This window comes from Ptychodera flava, chromosome 9 (genome assembly GCF_041260155.1).
Source record: "Ptychodera flava strain L36383 chromosome 9, AS_Pfla_20210202, whole genome shotgun sequence".
Lineage (NCBI taxonomy): Eukaryota > Metazoa > Hemichordata > Enteropneusta > Ptychoderidae > Ptychodera > Ptychodera flava.
The window spans coordinates 3,701,862-3,717,709 of record NC_091936.1 but is presented as its reverse complement, the minus strand read 5'-3'; the positions used below and the strand labels follow the sequence as shown (position 1 = coordinate 3,717,709).

The 15,848-nt window shown below is 35.7% G+C and overlaps 1 protein-coding gene across 3 annotated transcripts in view; it reads left to right on the top strand.

The window, feature by feature from the left end:
* The window catches only part of LOC139139779 (transcriptional regulator protein Pur-beta-like), a 40,244-nt gene that overhangs the window by 1,618 nt on the left and 22,778 nt on the right, over positions 1–15,848 (top strand). For 2 of the 3 annotated variants that reach the window (XM_070708687.1, XM_070708685.1), the window contains exons 2-5: positions 20–123; positions 9,661–9,763; positions 11,562–11,680; positions 13,582–13,702. In XM_070708687.1, coding sequence (XP_070564788.1) covers positions 20–123; positions 9,661–9,763; positions 11,562–11,680; positions 13,582–13,702 — 447 coding nt within the window. The remainder of the gene's footprint in view (positions 1–19; positions 124–9,660; positions 9,764–11,561; positions 11,681–13,581; positions 13,703–15,848) is intronic. The other variant, XM_070708686.1, reaches the window with a different exon arrangement.

The window sequence follows — 15,848 nt, the reverse complement described above, 5'->3', positions numbered from 1 at the left end:
TCCTATCATGTACATACAGCAGGCGTTCAGGAATTGGCTACAAAAACCCTCCATATTCAATCCAAGAGGTTCTATCTGGATGTTAAGCAGAACTGGAGGGGTAGATTCTTGAAAATCGCCGAGGTGAGTGAGAGCCCTACACAAAAATTTGTCAAACAAAAATAGTCAAAGAAATAGTGGTTTTTACAGAAACCTGTGACATATACATCATTTGATTTGCCCTCATGGCCGCTTGCTCTGTATATTCATCGCAAGTAGTTCAACAGTTTTATTGGGCTGTAAAAATATTGTCATTGTATTAAAAGATATTGATTCTTCAAGTAGGCAGGTGAAAGTGAACATAAAAGGCATAGTGATGGGGTATGAGTCATGATAGGGTATGTCCTGACCTTGACTAGGGATGTGTAGGTCATTAGTGTATGTTTGCTAGGAAAAAGGGACACAAAGTAAATCGTGTCTCCTCCCCAACTGTATAGAAGTCATCATGCCTGACTGCACTTATCTGTGTTTTGTTAGCTTTACAAATCAAAACACAAATGTCCCAAATTGTCAAACACAAAAGCCCAGTCTGGAGGCATTGTTTTCAGTGTCACCTGAAATGGCCTTTCAGTGTCGATTGAAACATAATCAGGAGTTCCCCAGCCGGGCCCACCATAGTTGGAGGCCTGTGCTGTTGCCGTTATCATCTAACCTAGATAACTGATGTCAACATTCAACAAATGCATTGCAATTTACAGTGCAGAATTTATCCTTGTTTGTTTTCTTCCATCTGGAAAAAAAAATCAATGGTTGTGCAGAATTTAGTAACTGCTTTTGTTGTTGCAAGTGTCTGTCAGAATTGTGTAGTTTGTTAAGAATGGAATATATGTGACCAAGGAAAATGTAACAATACAAGTTTGTTGCAGAATAAACGGTCACTGTTACATGTTTATCACAGATTCAGAATTCTGAGAGAAAAGGAACTTGCATTCCCATTAAATTAGGAATCTTTTCACTAACAAGTTTATCAAACAAACATTCGTAAGTGTAGGTTGACATGTACATCGGTAATCTGCACAGATTTTCATCCTGCAAGTCCCAGATCAAGTAGATACGTATTTATCTTATGACGTGATGATATTTCATTGGTAAGCGATTTCATAATTCTTAGAAAAGACATGGCTTCTTGAAATAGTGAAATGGAAACTATCAAGAGACAAATTAAAAGTGACGTTTGATGTATGTTACCTCCAATAATTAGTTTGTGAATGGCTAGCATAATCAGATGGCTTTTGTGTCTATATCCTGCCATTCATCAAGCTAATAAGGTCTGTGCCTTTTGTGTTCTTTGATGGTGTTTGAAGGCCAAGCCTAATAGCAGATGCTGGAGGTAGTGCACACTCACACTTTCCAGTAATCTTTATTACATAGGCTACATGTCTACTTGTCATTTCTCTATTTTTAAATTAACTCATAATTAACATCAAATGGCCATGTAACATAGATGAAACATATATTTACAATCATTTTTTCCCTCAACTGGTATCATGTTCAGTGATTTTGTTTTTGTTTTTGCATCAGAAATCTACCAGTTATCAATGGTTTCAGTTCCATTTAGAAGCAATTGCCATACATACCGTACCCGTCTCGATGTAAAAAAATGACATAAAATGTTTTAGTATTTAAATGAAAATTTATAAAATACATAGTTTCAATTTATCATTTTATAGTAAGGGGATATGTCTCTATTTCTTCATGTTATACTGTTTTGACTTAACATTTTTAAACAAGTTCATAACAAAATATTACTTGCTGTACCAGATGGAATAATCAAAGTTGTATTGAGTCATGTTGAAATAATTCTTATTTCTGTTCATTTGCTCAGTATGTTAGGTTAATATAGTTGCAAGTACTTGCCTTAATTTAACTTGCAGGCTAAAACTATTGTCAAATGCTGTCTTGTCAATGGTAAATACCCTCCAATGTCAATGACATCTTGGCTTTCTACTATCAAATCTGTCTAAATGCACTTCTCACAGCCATGTCCATTCCATACATTCTGATTAATTTCTCACTTTGCCAAAAATTGAATGCTAATGGTATTTATCATGTGGTAGTTTTTTTCAAAATTTTGCTGGCCATCAAAACAAATGTAATATTATTTAAGTTGGTATTTGTTGGCAAGTATTGTCAGATGAGTGTTGTATACCATAACAACCAAGGCATTCTGACCAGTTGTTGTGTTGCACATTGCAGGTTTACAGTTTTTGAAATCCAGCCAGGATTACCATTAGCTGTATAGTATAGAATTGTTGCATTGTACAAGTCCACCAAGCTAGGTAAAGAGCTGGTATGTTACCACCGGGGTACAGTCACTGCAAGTTTTGAAATGCTAATCCTGTAGGTTTTCAGGCAAAATTTTTCCAACTTAACAGGTACAAAAGTAGACAGACTTTCAAGGTTTTTAACAATGCATAGGGTTTTTATCAAGTGTTAAATTAATTAATAATGGATTCAAACTGAAATAGATATAGTCTTCTTTGAAGCTGATGAGCTGGTACATATTCATTTGTTCACAGGGAAAGAAAGTTGAAATGATCTAATTTTCCATACCAAAACATAAATATTATGATATGTGAGAGACACACCACATCAAATCAAGCCTTTCCAACAGAAACTAGTAAAATGAAACTGATCATTCATTTGCAATACAAGAGGGTTGCAATGATTGAGACTTCGCTTATCAAAGTCATGTTAAAAGTCTATGTGGGTGTCCAGTCATTTCTCATCATTGTCCATGTTGAAGGCAAGAACTGAATGTTTTGAGGAATGTTCATGAAAGATCTGTGTACAAAGAATGTTAGTTTATCATTTTCTCAGATCATAGATTTCTTCAAATATCACCACTGCAGATTTTACATGTTACTGCATCTCTGCACTTTGTTGTATTTGCTTGAAAATGAAATTGAAATCAGACTCTGCCTTTTAATGGAAATGGAACTGATGATCCCTTTCATGCACAATTAGAAACTTGTGATTAGTTTTCTCCATGGCAACTGAATTATGTTAATGGACAAATCACTAGATGTCAACATTATAGTTTTCAAATTTCTCAAGTTTCCGTGAAAATCATATTGGCTTAAAGACTGACTTGAAGTTTAACATTCTTGATGCTCTGAATAAGTCTCCATGAGAAATTGGATCAAAATACCAAAATATATGAAATTGTATTTGTTTTTGCATGTTTTTCTCTTACTGAACATCAGTTTGAATAGTCTTTCAGTATGTTCAGAATTTAATAAAGGTTGGAGTACGTTTTAGCATCACAAAGCAGGTAGTCGTGGTACTAGCAAATACATTCATTGTCCTTCTCTTTGCTTGTGCAGATATCTCTCTCATCTCATGTCTGTGTTCTTATGTAATTTGAATATTATAATATGTGATATTGAACAAATTAATATGATCAGATTTAGCTAATATTCTATCGTTTATCCCATTGTAGTTGAACAATGTATGGTAATTTAAAATGTTAATGCTTTGAAAAGCCATTATTTACATTTGTAAGTTGTCAGTTTCAAAATAATTTATAACATAGAAAAGCTGTGGAAGCAATCATCTGGTTGAACATTCTCTGCCTAAGTATGCATCCATTGACCAGTTTGTTTAGTTTCTTTATTTGCTTTACTTTGGGTAAATGCAAACAGTGGTTTTAGATTGCCAACTAAAAAGAACACCGACAAAACCTGCAAGCAAGCTTGTTGGTAAAATAGGTCAAGATACCAGGTTATTTCATTTGGTAGATCATCAACCATGAGTAAACCTCTCTGTGAAGAGTTCAAATGTGAAAAGTGCTGTGATGTAATCCAGATCCATCTGTAGATTGTGGTACACAAAGCAATTTTTTCCCTTCAAAATTTTTTCATTCATGCTTCTTAAATTATACAGTGAATTTTACACATATTATATTTGAGTTGTCTGTAACTTCATCAATACAAACCCTTTACAATAATACCTGTTGTTATCAAAATTATAATGTGAGGAAAATATTCATGATCAGATGTGGATAATATAAGGAAACGAGGCTGGGAATGGAGCTGTAATTGATAATCTAATTTTATTTCCTTGCATGAAGGAAATAATGGTTTTTATACCGTTTAAAAATACTAGCTTTTTTAGAATGACATCTTTGGATGTGTTTTTTAACTTGTTGATTGATTTTGTGTGCATAGCAGTGTCTTTTGTCACAGCTGTAACAGGTGTCTCCCGTTAACCTCCCATATATCACACTTTACGGTTGCCAATGCAAAGTTTGATGATATTCAGTTGAGACCTTTGTCTTGTCTTTTGATCACCAAGCTATCATTGATATACATTTAATATATGCTGTCTTGTAGGCAAATATACCATTACTGTTATGTTCCTTTTTTTCTTTCTGTACATTAGAAAACTTTTGTAAATATGCTTTGATGGGTACAATTGTACAGTTTGATACCCAGCAGCCAATTCTAACCTTTTTGCTTGTCAGCCATGATGACGTCTACTTGCTATTGCAGACACGGCCTTCTTCTTGGAAAGTCTACCCTGGATTAGTAATGTGTGTCTTAAATTGTTTCTCAGTACCGCACTTTTTGTGAGGTTTTCTTTGCCTGCAAGTCACTGATATTTTATGGAATGCTATGGTTATTGAAGTCATTGCAGCCGATATTTCTATTTCTCTCTGTACAGAAGGAATACACATTCAGCCAACCACTTCAGATGGTATTTTTTTTGGACGTTTTAATTAATGTTCTAGATTCTTGTCAATGAAATGTCTTCAATTTACACAGTGTTGTGCAATCTATACATTAATAAACAAAACATATATATTGCTCAACTTAACCTACGTAAGCATTGATTGCATTTCCTGATTTTTCATTTTTTTGTTCATCTCCTGATACAACTTGAAATGCTTGAAGAGCTGTGTCTTGTTCATTAGCATTAATTTAATCAGCATCATTAACACCTCACTTTATTTATGCCATGGTGTAAAGTTCTGCATATTTTCAATGGATATGCACAAATTACAATTATGCATAAAGCTACTAGCTCTGTCATTCTCGGATGTAGTCGTGTACTGATTACCAATTTATTGCATTACTGAAAAAAGATTAATGCAGAGTACTGTGGTTGCATTTCACATTGTGCCCTAAATATACCATGTGGTAGGATCTATTGATATATTCTGTATTTAGCAAAGCTAGAGCTGTCATTGGTGTGTCTTATCACAGATATCAGGGGTTGGTGACCTACAACTGTCACATCCTAGCTACAACAACCCATGCTCTCAGTGCATCATTCAACAAGAGTTTGACTTTCAGTCCAGCTCTATTTTTCTTCTCGTTAAAAATTATATCAGTCTTGCTGTTTGTATGTAAATTATCTTGGAGCACAAGTACTGTTTATGATAAAACTCAAAGCAGATCATTACGGGAAGCAAACACATGACACAATGAACCAATGATGTTATTGTATTTTACATTGACCAAAAACCTAATGCAAGGGAAATGCTGGCCAAGCATGTCGTGTTAACAAAATGTCATCAATCACATATCTGATGGCTGCGGCATACTGGTAGCTGGTCAGTCAAACTGATATCAAACTAACCTTGATGGAAATTTACCATACATTAACAAGATGGACTCTCAAGAAATCATTGTAAGCTGAAACCCTTTGCACTAAACTAAATACTGAAATGTTCTCTTTGTAATGTGCGCTGCATGATTCTTCATTTTTTGCATCCCAAGACGTCATCATTATTACATGGTCACGCAAAGTACAAGTGTATATTGAAATTATTTTTACAATTCATTGAAATTATTGCCAGCATATACCAATTGACAGCATGTAACCATCATATGACCCAATCATTTATGAGCAGTTCTTGTGATTGCCAAGTATGTCAGTTGACTTTCCATGACAGATGTCAACATTTATCTGCTTTAGACTGAACAGATAAATTCTGTTAATTTCTTTTGAACTAGTTTGTATGGCTGAGTGGCCAAAGCATTTCTTTTCCTGAAGTGTGCAAATAGTGAACAGCTGTCTCAATGGATAATCATCAGTATGCTCACCTTTGTTGCAAAATTGTAGGATCTGAAAATGATAAAATGCGAATGCCTGTAATTTCATGAAATTTTGTTAACTGGCTTTGATAGACATGGTAGTTCAAATAGTCAAACTGATAATTATGTACTTATGATGTGCTTCCATTGTTGGAGTTATTGAACAGCCAGCTGTACATGTATAAATGCAGTGGTATAAAATGATGGGTCTTTGTGAAATTACCATCATTTCTGAATAAATATTTTCAAATCTTTCTATGCAAATAATGTATTTATTCATTTTTGAACTCAGTTTTTGAAATTCAATTTTGAATGGCAAGATGTCAAAGGTTAATCTTCTATCCCCAAGGGGTTACACTTCAGAGTTTTCAGCTTTAGTTTAGTCCAAAGTTGGTCTGAAATTTTAATGGAATTGTACTTCAAATTTTTGTCACTAGTTTCATTTGATTTAATGTGTCTTCCAACCAGTGCCCATCAGTATTAGTCTTATAAACATTTTCTATTGTCAAAATATGAAATTTGTTCTAGGCATAAATGTAGTTACTTCAAGATTGACTTTGAAATATTTCTGATAACATCTTGGAGCAGAGAGACATCTTTCAACAGCATTCAGATTGGCTATAATATCAATTGTCCTCAATTCTGTTTTGGTCACAACATTTTGAATGCAGCATGTTGATGAATATGACTTGATTTTGCTGTGTATTCTAAACCGTTGCAGGGTTATATCAGACATGTTATCTTATTTAAGCAAGGATACTGACTGATTTCTATAAAAGGATTTATACTTAAATGTCATGAAATGAATAAATTGGTGAGGTCAGTTACAAATATAATTAAAAGAAATCAGTAGAAAGTCTGTGGAGGAAACTCCATGATTTAACAGGTGGGTGGAAATAGTGGTGTAATTAAATAATTGTTCATTTGAAACATTGTTCTGTGGTGCTGCGATAACAAAGAAGGTAGTTATTTTCTTTACAGCGTTTTTTTTGACCCACTTTACAGATGAATGGTTTTTTTCACTTTGGGGACTCCCACTCTACTTTTTAATGGATAGGGTTTAAATTGATGTGGTTGTTTTGGCATACATAATTCCATCTGTTGGAGGAAGTACCTCTCACCATGCGGTTAACCACAGTATTACTGATGCCATGGTATGATAGTGTCATGGACCCAACAGCCAACCTGATTTGATATATATTTATATATATATTCAAAGGGACAAAGTCGTGGCCTACGGATGTTTTTCTTTTCAATTGTGTATTGTTTGTCAGAACTTTGAAACTTTGCTGAAACAGTAGTAGCCCAAGAAGTCATGAATGCTTCTTTTGTTCTGAATTAAGCATAAGAAAATTAGGATGATCTATCTGGTCTCTGCATGAATGCCATGGTAATGAATTAATTTCTGTTGTAGCAAAGGCCTATGGTCAGTAAAATATTATATTGAGATAATATTTGACATTCCTATCATATATTGTCATGATTTTACTTGCTTTTTTTTACTAAATGTTTAGTACAGCAACTTTGTTCCTCAGATTTATAGAGAGAAACAAAACAGTGGATTGAATATGAATATATCAATAGATGCATGTCATATCAAAATCACACTGTCAACCAAACTGAGTTTCTTCTTTTCATTTTGATTGACAATTGGAATGGCATACTGTTACAACATGCAATTCTATCTTGTGATGTAATAAATTATCTATTTCAAAGATCACCAAAAATCATTTGTAATGCCTGTTACACTATCAGTTTTCTATGCAAAGATCATGTTCACAATACAGTGTATGCTGCCTTGTATTCATATGGAAATGATTTCCCTTCAAAAGCCAGTTACATGTAGATGTCTCATCAAGTTAAATTGAATTCATAATAAGAACGTTAAGAACAGAGAGCTTAAAGGTTTGCATTTCCAGTCCCATGTATTTGATACAACTTTGCCATAATAGAATTGTACTAGGATTGTGACAGTGAACGGCAGTTACAAATAATTGTTGCAAAATATAGATTTGGAAGTTGTCAAATATTGGGTACTTAATAATGTAGATTAATCCTCTTTCTGCCAAGTTGTAGTTATATCTGTGGTTTGTCTATGGAGCCTAGTAAAAAGACTATTCATTATTTTAAATGACCACAATTGCAACTATTACTCTAGTTCAGTGATACTTCACTGGATTGGGTTGAAGTCAGATGATGCATAGAAACAGTTTGCAATTCACTTTGCCCGGCACATGAATACCATTGTCCATCAATCACGTTTCAAACATCTACCTTCTCACTTGCCTGCTAACAAAGTACAAGAGTCCAAAGATTGGAACATTAGTGCTGCTGTGGCTTGGACACTTAATAGATTTATGACTACTACATGATTGTGGCAGTTTACAAGTTATTAGATTGCCAGCCACGTATTTTTATATTCAGTGTTCTGCTGTTGCTGTTCAATTTGTCATTCTCTGGGTTAAATTTTGTCAAAGTGAGGCAGCTCTTTGACATTTTCAGAACACTTGCACTGTGTCAGTATAACTCAAACTGATCCATGCGTCTGCTTCCGAACAAAAGTTTCTGCAATCAAGTACAATTACATATAGACAAATGTATTTCTCATTCAAATAGTGGAAATCCTTATGAAATGAACTTTATAATTGGGGTTTCATTAAAATAAAAGTGTTGAACTTTTTATTTGCTTTGCTCAACTTGCACATTCCCATATTCAAGTAAAGTTACTATTGTGTATTAGTGAAATCAAATTTTACTTTGATTTCACAAATAGTGATGATGTGTCAAAGCACTGCAAGACTGCATTTTTGTAATGTGCAGAATAAAAGTGAAATAGAATTTTTTATTTTTAGATGTACATTTATATGAAACTGAACAACAGCTGTGATGTTCAACTGTAGTGTCATATATCTTGAAATTGATAATTTACTGTGCTGCATATTGAATGTTAAGTATATGCACTGAACCCTTGCAAGAAAAGCAAACATGTTCTGTATTGTAAGCCAGACCCATTAATTTACTATGTATACTCAGTCTTTTCCTTTCTTTTGTCATGTCCTGTGTCAGAATATTCTGCTTATTCTAACATCACAGATTAGTGTTTCAACTTTTCTCATTAAATCTTTATGAACATGCATTAAAATCCAAGAGATGTAACATTTCACATAATAGCAGGGTCTTTCATGGAAAGATTTAGTTATGGTTAGATACATGTAACATTTCACATAACAGTAGGTTCTTTCATGGAAAGATTTAGTTATGGTTAGATACATGTAACATTTCATGTAATAGTAGTTTCTTTCATGGGAACACCTAGTTATCCCTGTCTTGTAACATTTCACATAACAGCAATGTACCATGGGAAAACCTAGTTATCCCTGTCTTGTACATGTTACATTTCACATAACAGCAATGTACCATGGGAAGATATAGTTATCGTTAGATACACATAACATTTTACATATCAGCAGTGTAGTTCATGAGAATATCTTGTTATCCCTAGTTGTATACTTTTGTATTAATTGTTTCTGCTTCCAGTCTTTGATCAGCAGTGCATCTATTTCTTTTGTTCTTTTTTCAGGTTGGAGCTGGTGGGAGTAAGAGCCGTTTGACATTAGCCATGTCCACAGCTCTTGAATTTCGTGATCATTTAGTAGACTTCATTGAACATTACACACGTTTGGGTAAGCACCAGTTTACTTGTCTATAGTATTACACAATTTGTGCTGTGTGATTCATAACTTAATTTTAGTTCCTAAGAATGCTCAGATTATAAGTTACATGTATTTGATTGTGATACTCTTACCACTTGATGTTTATTTGTACACATTTCTACCCAATATATATCATAGGAGTAGTAGTGAACCAAAAATGCCACCTTGATAGCTGTTAGAAACTAATGTATGGATTTGATGATGATTTGGACAACACAGGATGATATTAATGATAATAGCAGTAATAAAAGTGAGAATTAAACCAAGATTTCTGGAATTATTTTTAATCTGCGTTTTCCTATTTTCCATGTCAGTTGTATGTACATGTCACACTACTTGCTCCAGTTGAGATACTGCTATGGTACCAATAGTCTTGCTGTGCCACTCTATGTACACTGCTTTGGTATCAACAACCCTGATATGTCTGTATATATATATTGAATCTCATGCAGAAAGATGTGCTCCAAATCATTTATCTTCAATTAGGATTTGAAATATGATCAAATAGTATGGATAATGAAATGTCAATTCAAATGTCAGTAAGTAATAGACACCGCTAGAAAAAATAGATGTCAGGAAAAATTGGAAAAAACTGACTTTTTCAAAAGATTTATTTTGACAATGCACATACTCATTTAAATGATTTTGCTAGAAATGGTACAATTTATTAATGGACATAAGTTTGATTGAGAATGTAGACAAAAATGATATTGACAGTTGGTTGTAAAAATGAATGCTTTACAGCGTTGTAACTGTCATTAGAAACAGAATAGCATGTAGCCTATAATGATTGGTAACTTTGTTCAAATGAATTCATTAGAGATGTAGATGAAGCTACCAGTGATTATCAATGAGATGCATGTACAATTTTCAGGCTCAGCTGATTTGGTATTTCATTGTGGCGTGGTTGGAGTGTTACTATGCATAAGAAGGAACATGATACATGTGCTATCAAATGTCAAACCAGTAAGCTTATCATATTGCATGTGTAGTTAATGCCTGATTAACTTTGGAAATGACAAAGTAGTTTGAAAAGATTCAGAAACTAAGTATGTACATTTTCTCAATGTTTTTAAGGCTCTTTAGGAACACAGTGTCATCGCTGTGCTCAGTAACCTCTGTGCATTTCAATAGATTTTCTGACCAAGTCAAGGACGCAGTTTCTAATCAGACATTAATTAATCTTCTTTCTCCCATGGGCTTACATGGCACACTTTTTCTGTGTTGAAGGTGGCTAAAACTTAGCTCTATAATCCGGAAATTTTCCATTCGAACCAACTCCTTCATGTTTCAGCCAATTTAATTTTTGATTTCCACCCAACATCCATCAGTAGTTGGAATTATTATGGCTGGCTTTGTTTTGGAAATGACATCAAACATAAAAATTGAATGGTAATTTTTAAATGATAGGTGTTCAACACTATTCAACATGTCAGAATAGGATTAATATAACACACAAGGCTCGATAAGTATTTTCCGTAATCAGATTTATTAAAAGTTTGGATTGGTAGCCATCATTGAATTTTGCAAACATACAGAATATGAAGGTGGTTAAAACTTAGCCCTATAATCCAGAAATTTTCCATTCGAAAATTTGAAATTTGAAATTGTGAATTGTGTAAACATTTTGTTTCTGGGCCTGTGTATGGTATTTACAGCCATTATATATGGTAAGCCAGCAGTACAGTTACAAAGCAAGCCTATATACTGGTACATGAAAAGCCAGTAGCAGACCTCTGTGTGATTTCTTCTCACATTTACTATGTAGGTCCACCAAATCCCGACAACCCACCAGAGGATGGACGCCTGAAAAGTGAAATGATAAAGAAAGATAATAGACGATACTATTTAGACCTCAAAGAAAACAACAGAGGACGTTTTCTAAAGGTAGGATAAGTTATTTAAAACATTAGAAACTCTAGTGAAATTTAAACCATGAAGGTTTTCTTCCAATTTTACAAACCATTGTTTACTGTCATGTTACAGTAATGTACTCGTCCGAGTATAAGCCCCTGCTCGTGTATAAGCCCCCCTACTGATTTTAGAGGATTTTAGAAATGCATTACATCCGTGTATAGGCCCCTACCCTAGTGTAACTCAAATACAGAAAGGTTAGGAGAGTATATTGGTCATTTGACTTGGTAAAATTAATTTATGATAATAAAGAAACCATTAAAAGATGTTAAAGCAATGGGAAACTGGAGTTCCCTTGACAATATCGTAAGGAAAATGACACGTTTTTCCAGTACTATCTTGATTCTTTGACCCTACTCACCCCCGTCGCCTAAATAGAATAGTCTCACTCACGTCCGCCATTGTTTATTTTCATTCACGGCCACGATGTTTTCATGCTTGAAACATGCAGTTTCTTTTGTTTGAAGCAATTATCCTTTCATTTGTGAAGACTTTTCCTGGTGACTATTACAATTTTCACTGCTATGCTGTTGTTTTCACAAGATGTAGACAGTTTGATATTGGAATATTGAGTTGCCTTTCCGTGTGGGCAATGACATTACTGTTGATCAGCAGCATACATGACGTCTTTGTTTCAAGTTTGGGTTTTTTTTCGACGCTGAAATTTCACCAAAATGTCACTTCTATATTCAGAGATTGTACAATCAATTTCTTTGGATGCGTAAGTCGATTTTGAAAGCGATACAGCAAAAACAGGATGGTTGAACAGTCTCATATACATTACGTTTACTTTTTTGTACGTGGCACACAAGTTTTGTAGATAACATTGAAGATAAAAAGAACCGACTCATTTGAATGTCTGGATAGAATACACAAGGGAATTGCTAAATTAGTAAAGCTACTGCAGTGAACTGCAATAAAACTGCTTACACTAATTAGTTTCAGCTGTAGCCAGCTGGCAGATTGGCGTGTAGTGTGTTATAACTGGGCAGTTTCTGTTTCACCCGTGGCCACTTTAGTGTTGACCAAGGTTACTTGATACAGACAAAAAAATTCTGCTCGTCCAAAGGCAAAACTAGCTCTGTCTGGGGTTGTATATAGAAGTTTACGATTGGCACCCTGTGTTCAAGATTAAGATACAATGTAACATTTTACTGTGCACTGGTCCATGTACAAATCTTGTTTATTTCAACTTCTCCAGACAAACTGTCTGCATGGGACATACAATGTTGTCGACTTTGCAAGCTAGGTACAGCTGAAACTAATTAGTGTGAGCAGTTTTATTGCAGTTCACTGCAGTAGCTTAGTATTTAGCAATTCCCTTGTGTGCTCTATCCAGACACACAAATGAGTCGGTTCTTTTTATCTACAATGTTATCTACAAAACTTGTGTGACACATACAAAAAAGTAACATAATGTATATGAGACTGTCCAACCATCCTGTTTTTTGCTGTAGAAAGATCGAGTGGTGTTGAAAAAATCGTGCATAAAATTAGCATAAATTAAGCGTCCATGCCAGATAACTTGGGGTTGCTCGAGTATAAGCCCCTCCCCTAGTTTTACTGCTGTTTATTGTTGCCGAACCGGGGGCTTATACTCGGACGAGTACAGTAATGTATGAAACTCAAGGGAATATTCTAAGCATGTCAGATTAGGACAAAAAATTTAAGAAAGATGTTTTCTGCAATATCTGTCGTAGATCTAATCTGTTTTCAGCCCATAATGTTGTAGGAGACACTTTACCAAATCTAAAGGCACGAAAAATATCTGGATATTTGTGTTGTACCGGTATGTTCAGATTTAGATTTTTCAATGCTATGTTGAGTTGTAAAGTATGTTACTTAAAAAAGGTTAACTTTGCCCTCAATTGTAGGTATCTCAGACAATCAACCGAGGGCCACGAACTCATATCGCCCTACCAGCACAGGGTTTAGTAGATATTAAAAATGCCCTTACTGAGATCCTGGATGAATTTGGTACAGATGATGGTGGTGGTAAGTAGCTATGTTAATCTTCTAGTACCAAACTTATGTGGAATGGATACAGTTTTTTCTCTTCTCATTAATACATCCCTTGCAAATGGAGAGTTTTGAGTTTATTGATTTGATATTGCTTTTAAAGGTAAGTAGTGGACGGGAAACTATCTGTTTCAGAAGAGGAAATCTTGACCTGGCAATTTACACAGAGTACCAAATTAAGCATGTCAAGGTCAGTGTTTTCTCCAGGGCGCGCGAACGCGCGAATCGCGCATTTTCAAAGAGCAGTCACCCCAAAAAATTATCTGGACGCGCGAGCTGGCGCGCGTCTGTGGCCCTGCCATACCAGACAGCTAGTTGGCCTTTTGATTTTGCAATACGTCACTGACTCGTCACGCCAATGCGTCTGTAATGCGTCTGCTGGTGCCTAATATCGCTACATCGTCCCTGTGGGAAAAAAAAATAATCGCTCAGCTCTGGTATCTGCTTGCCGCGCCTGTGTCCAAAAATAAACAACTGCCACATCTGTTGTAGCGTATCACAGTCCGTCATTTCCCTTGTGTGTCGGTCTTGGCCGCCTGTCAGAAAAAAAAAACCTTTGTTTATTGTTCAATGACATCCGCCTGAAATATAGTGTTACTATGTTTCAAAATTATAATTAGCATCGGCCTGGGACGAATCACTTTGATGCTGAACTTTCATTCGAATTCCCCTACCAGCCACCGCCACGTGCATTTGACGATCGAGATACAAGTCATGAAACGAAATCGCCTTATTACTGCCTTTTACAAACCCAAGTCTGATGACAAAACGTCTGAAAATTGTGAAGCGGAAGAAAACAAAAAAACTGATAGTGACGAGACGAAGTCTAAAGATGTGCAGAGAGACGTTGAAGAAACAGCTGAGACGGCCGGAGAGACGGGTGCTGAAATTGGAAAGCAAGGAAGAGAAAATCCTGGTGAAGTTACATCGGATTCAGACGACGATACTGAACGACTTTCTTCTAAAAAAGAAAAAGGGAATCTTTTGGCAAGACTCCTGGCTGAAAGGTTATCCCTGGCTAGAGAAACCTGAAGATGGGCGTGGAATGCGGTGTAAGGTATGCCGTGAAGCCGGAAAAGATAATTCGTTCACTACGGAGAAGGGTTGCAGTAACTACCGAACATCAACTTTAAAACGCCATGTCAATAACGGTAAACACAAAGATGCAATGAGAGAAATATCTTTGCGGTCAAATCTAAAGGTTGCCGTCTCAAATGCAGTTACTCAAAAAGAGGATGCAATTCTGGTCGCTATGAAGGCTGTATATTGGCTGGCAAAGGAAGCAGTCGCAACCGATAAATACGCGTCGCTTTTGAGCTGTTGAAAGCTGCGCGGTGCGAACCCGTGAACAATCTGGAGGTAGGCAAAAACGCTACCTATCGATCGCATACGACGGCAAAAAATTACAGCAAGCCATCGCTGATACGATCAAAGCCGATGTTGTCGATAGAATAAAAGACTGTGACTTTTATAGTATTTTGTGTGATGAAAGCACGGATATTTCGACATCGGGCCGTCTAGTCGTTTACGTGAGAAGTGTGACCGGAAGTTTCGATGTTGAGTCGCACTTCCTGGGAAATTTGTATATCATCGAAAAAGACGCAGCATCTTGACGGAAAAACTTATCAGTATCGTGAATGAAAACCAGTTAGAAAGGTCGAAAATGGTTGGTTTCGGAAGTGACGGGGCCTCTGTCATGACCGGTGTGAAGAATGGCGTAAGCGCAAAATTGAGAGATATCAACCCGTTCCTCATTAATATTCATTGCGTCGCACATCGTCTCGCGTTGTGTACGAGCCAAGCTGCCGCGAGTGTCGAGTACTTGAAGGAATACAAGACTATTTTGACAAGTTTATTCTACTATTTCAAGCAGTCGTCGCTGCGATCTTCACACCTGAAAGAAGTTGAAGACATGCTTGAAAGTCCGCGTCTCAAGATGAAGGAAATCCATGACGTCAGGTGGTTTGCGTTCTACGATGCATTACAAACCGTATACAGGTCATTGAACGCATTGGTGACCTACTTTGACTGGCAGCGTTCATCGAAAGACCCAAAGGCGGCAGGCTTACACGGCAAGTTGACACAGTATAAATTTGTGGCTGTGATGTATTTCCTCATGGAT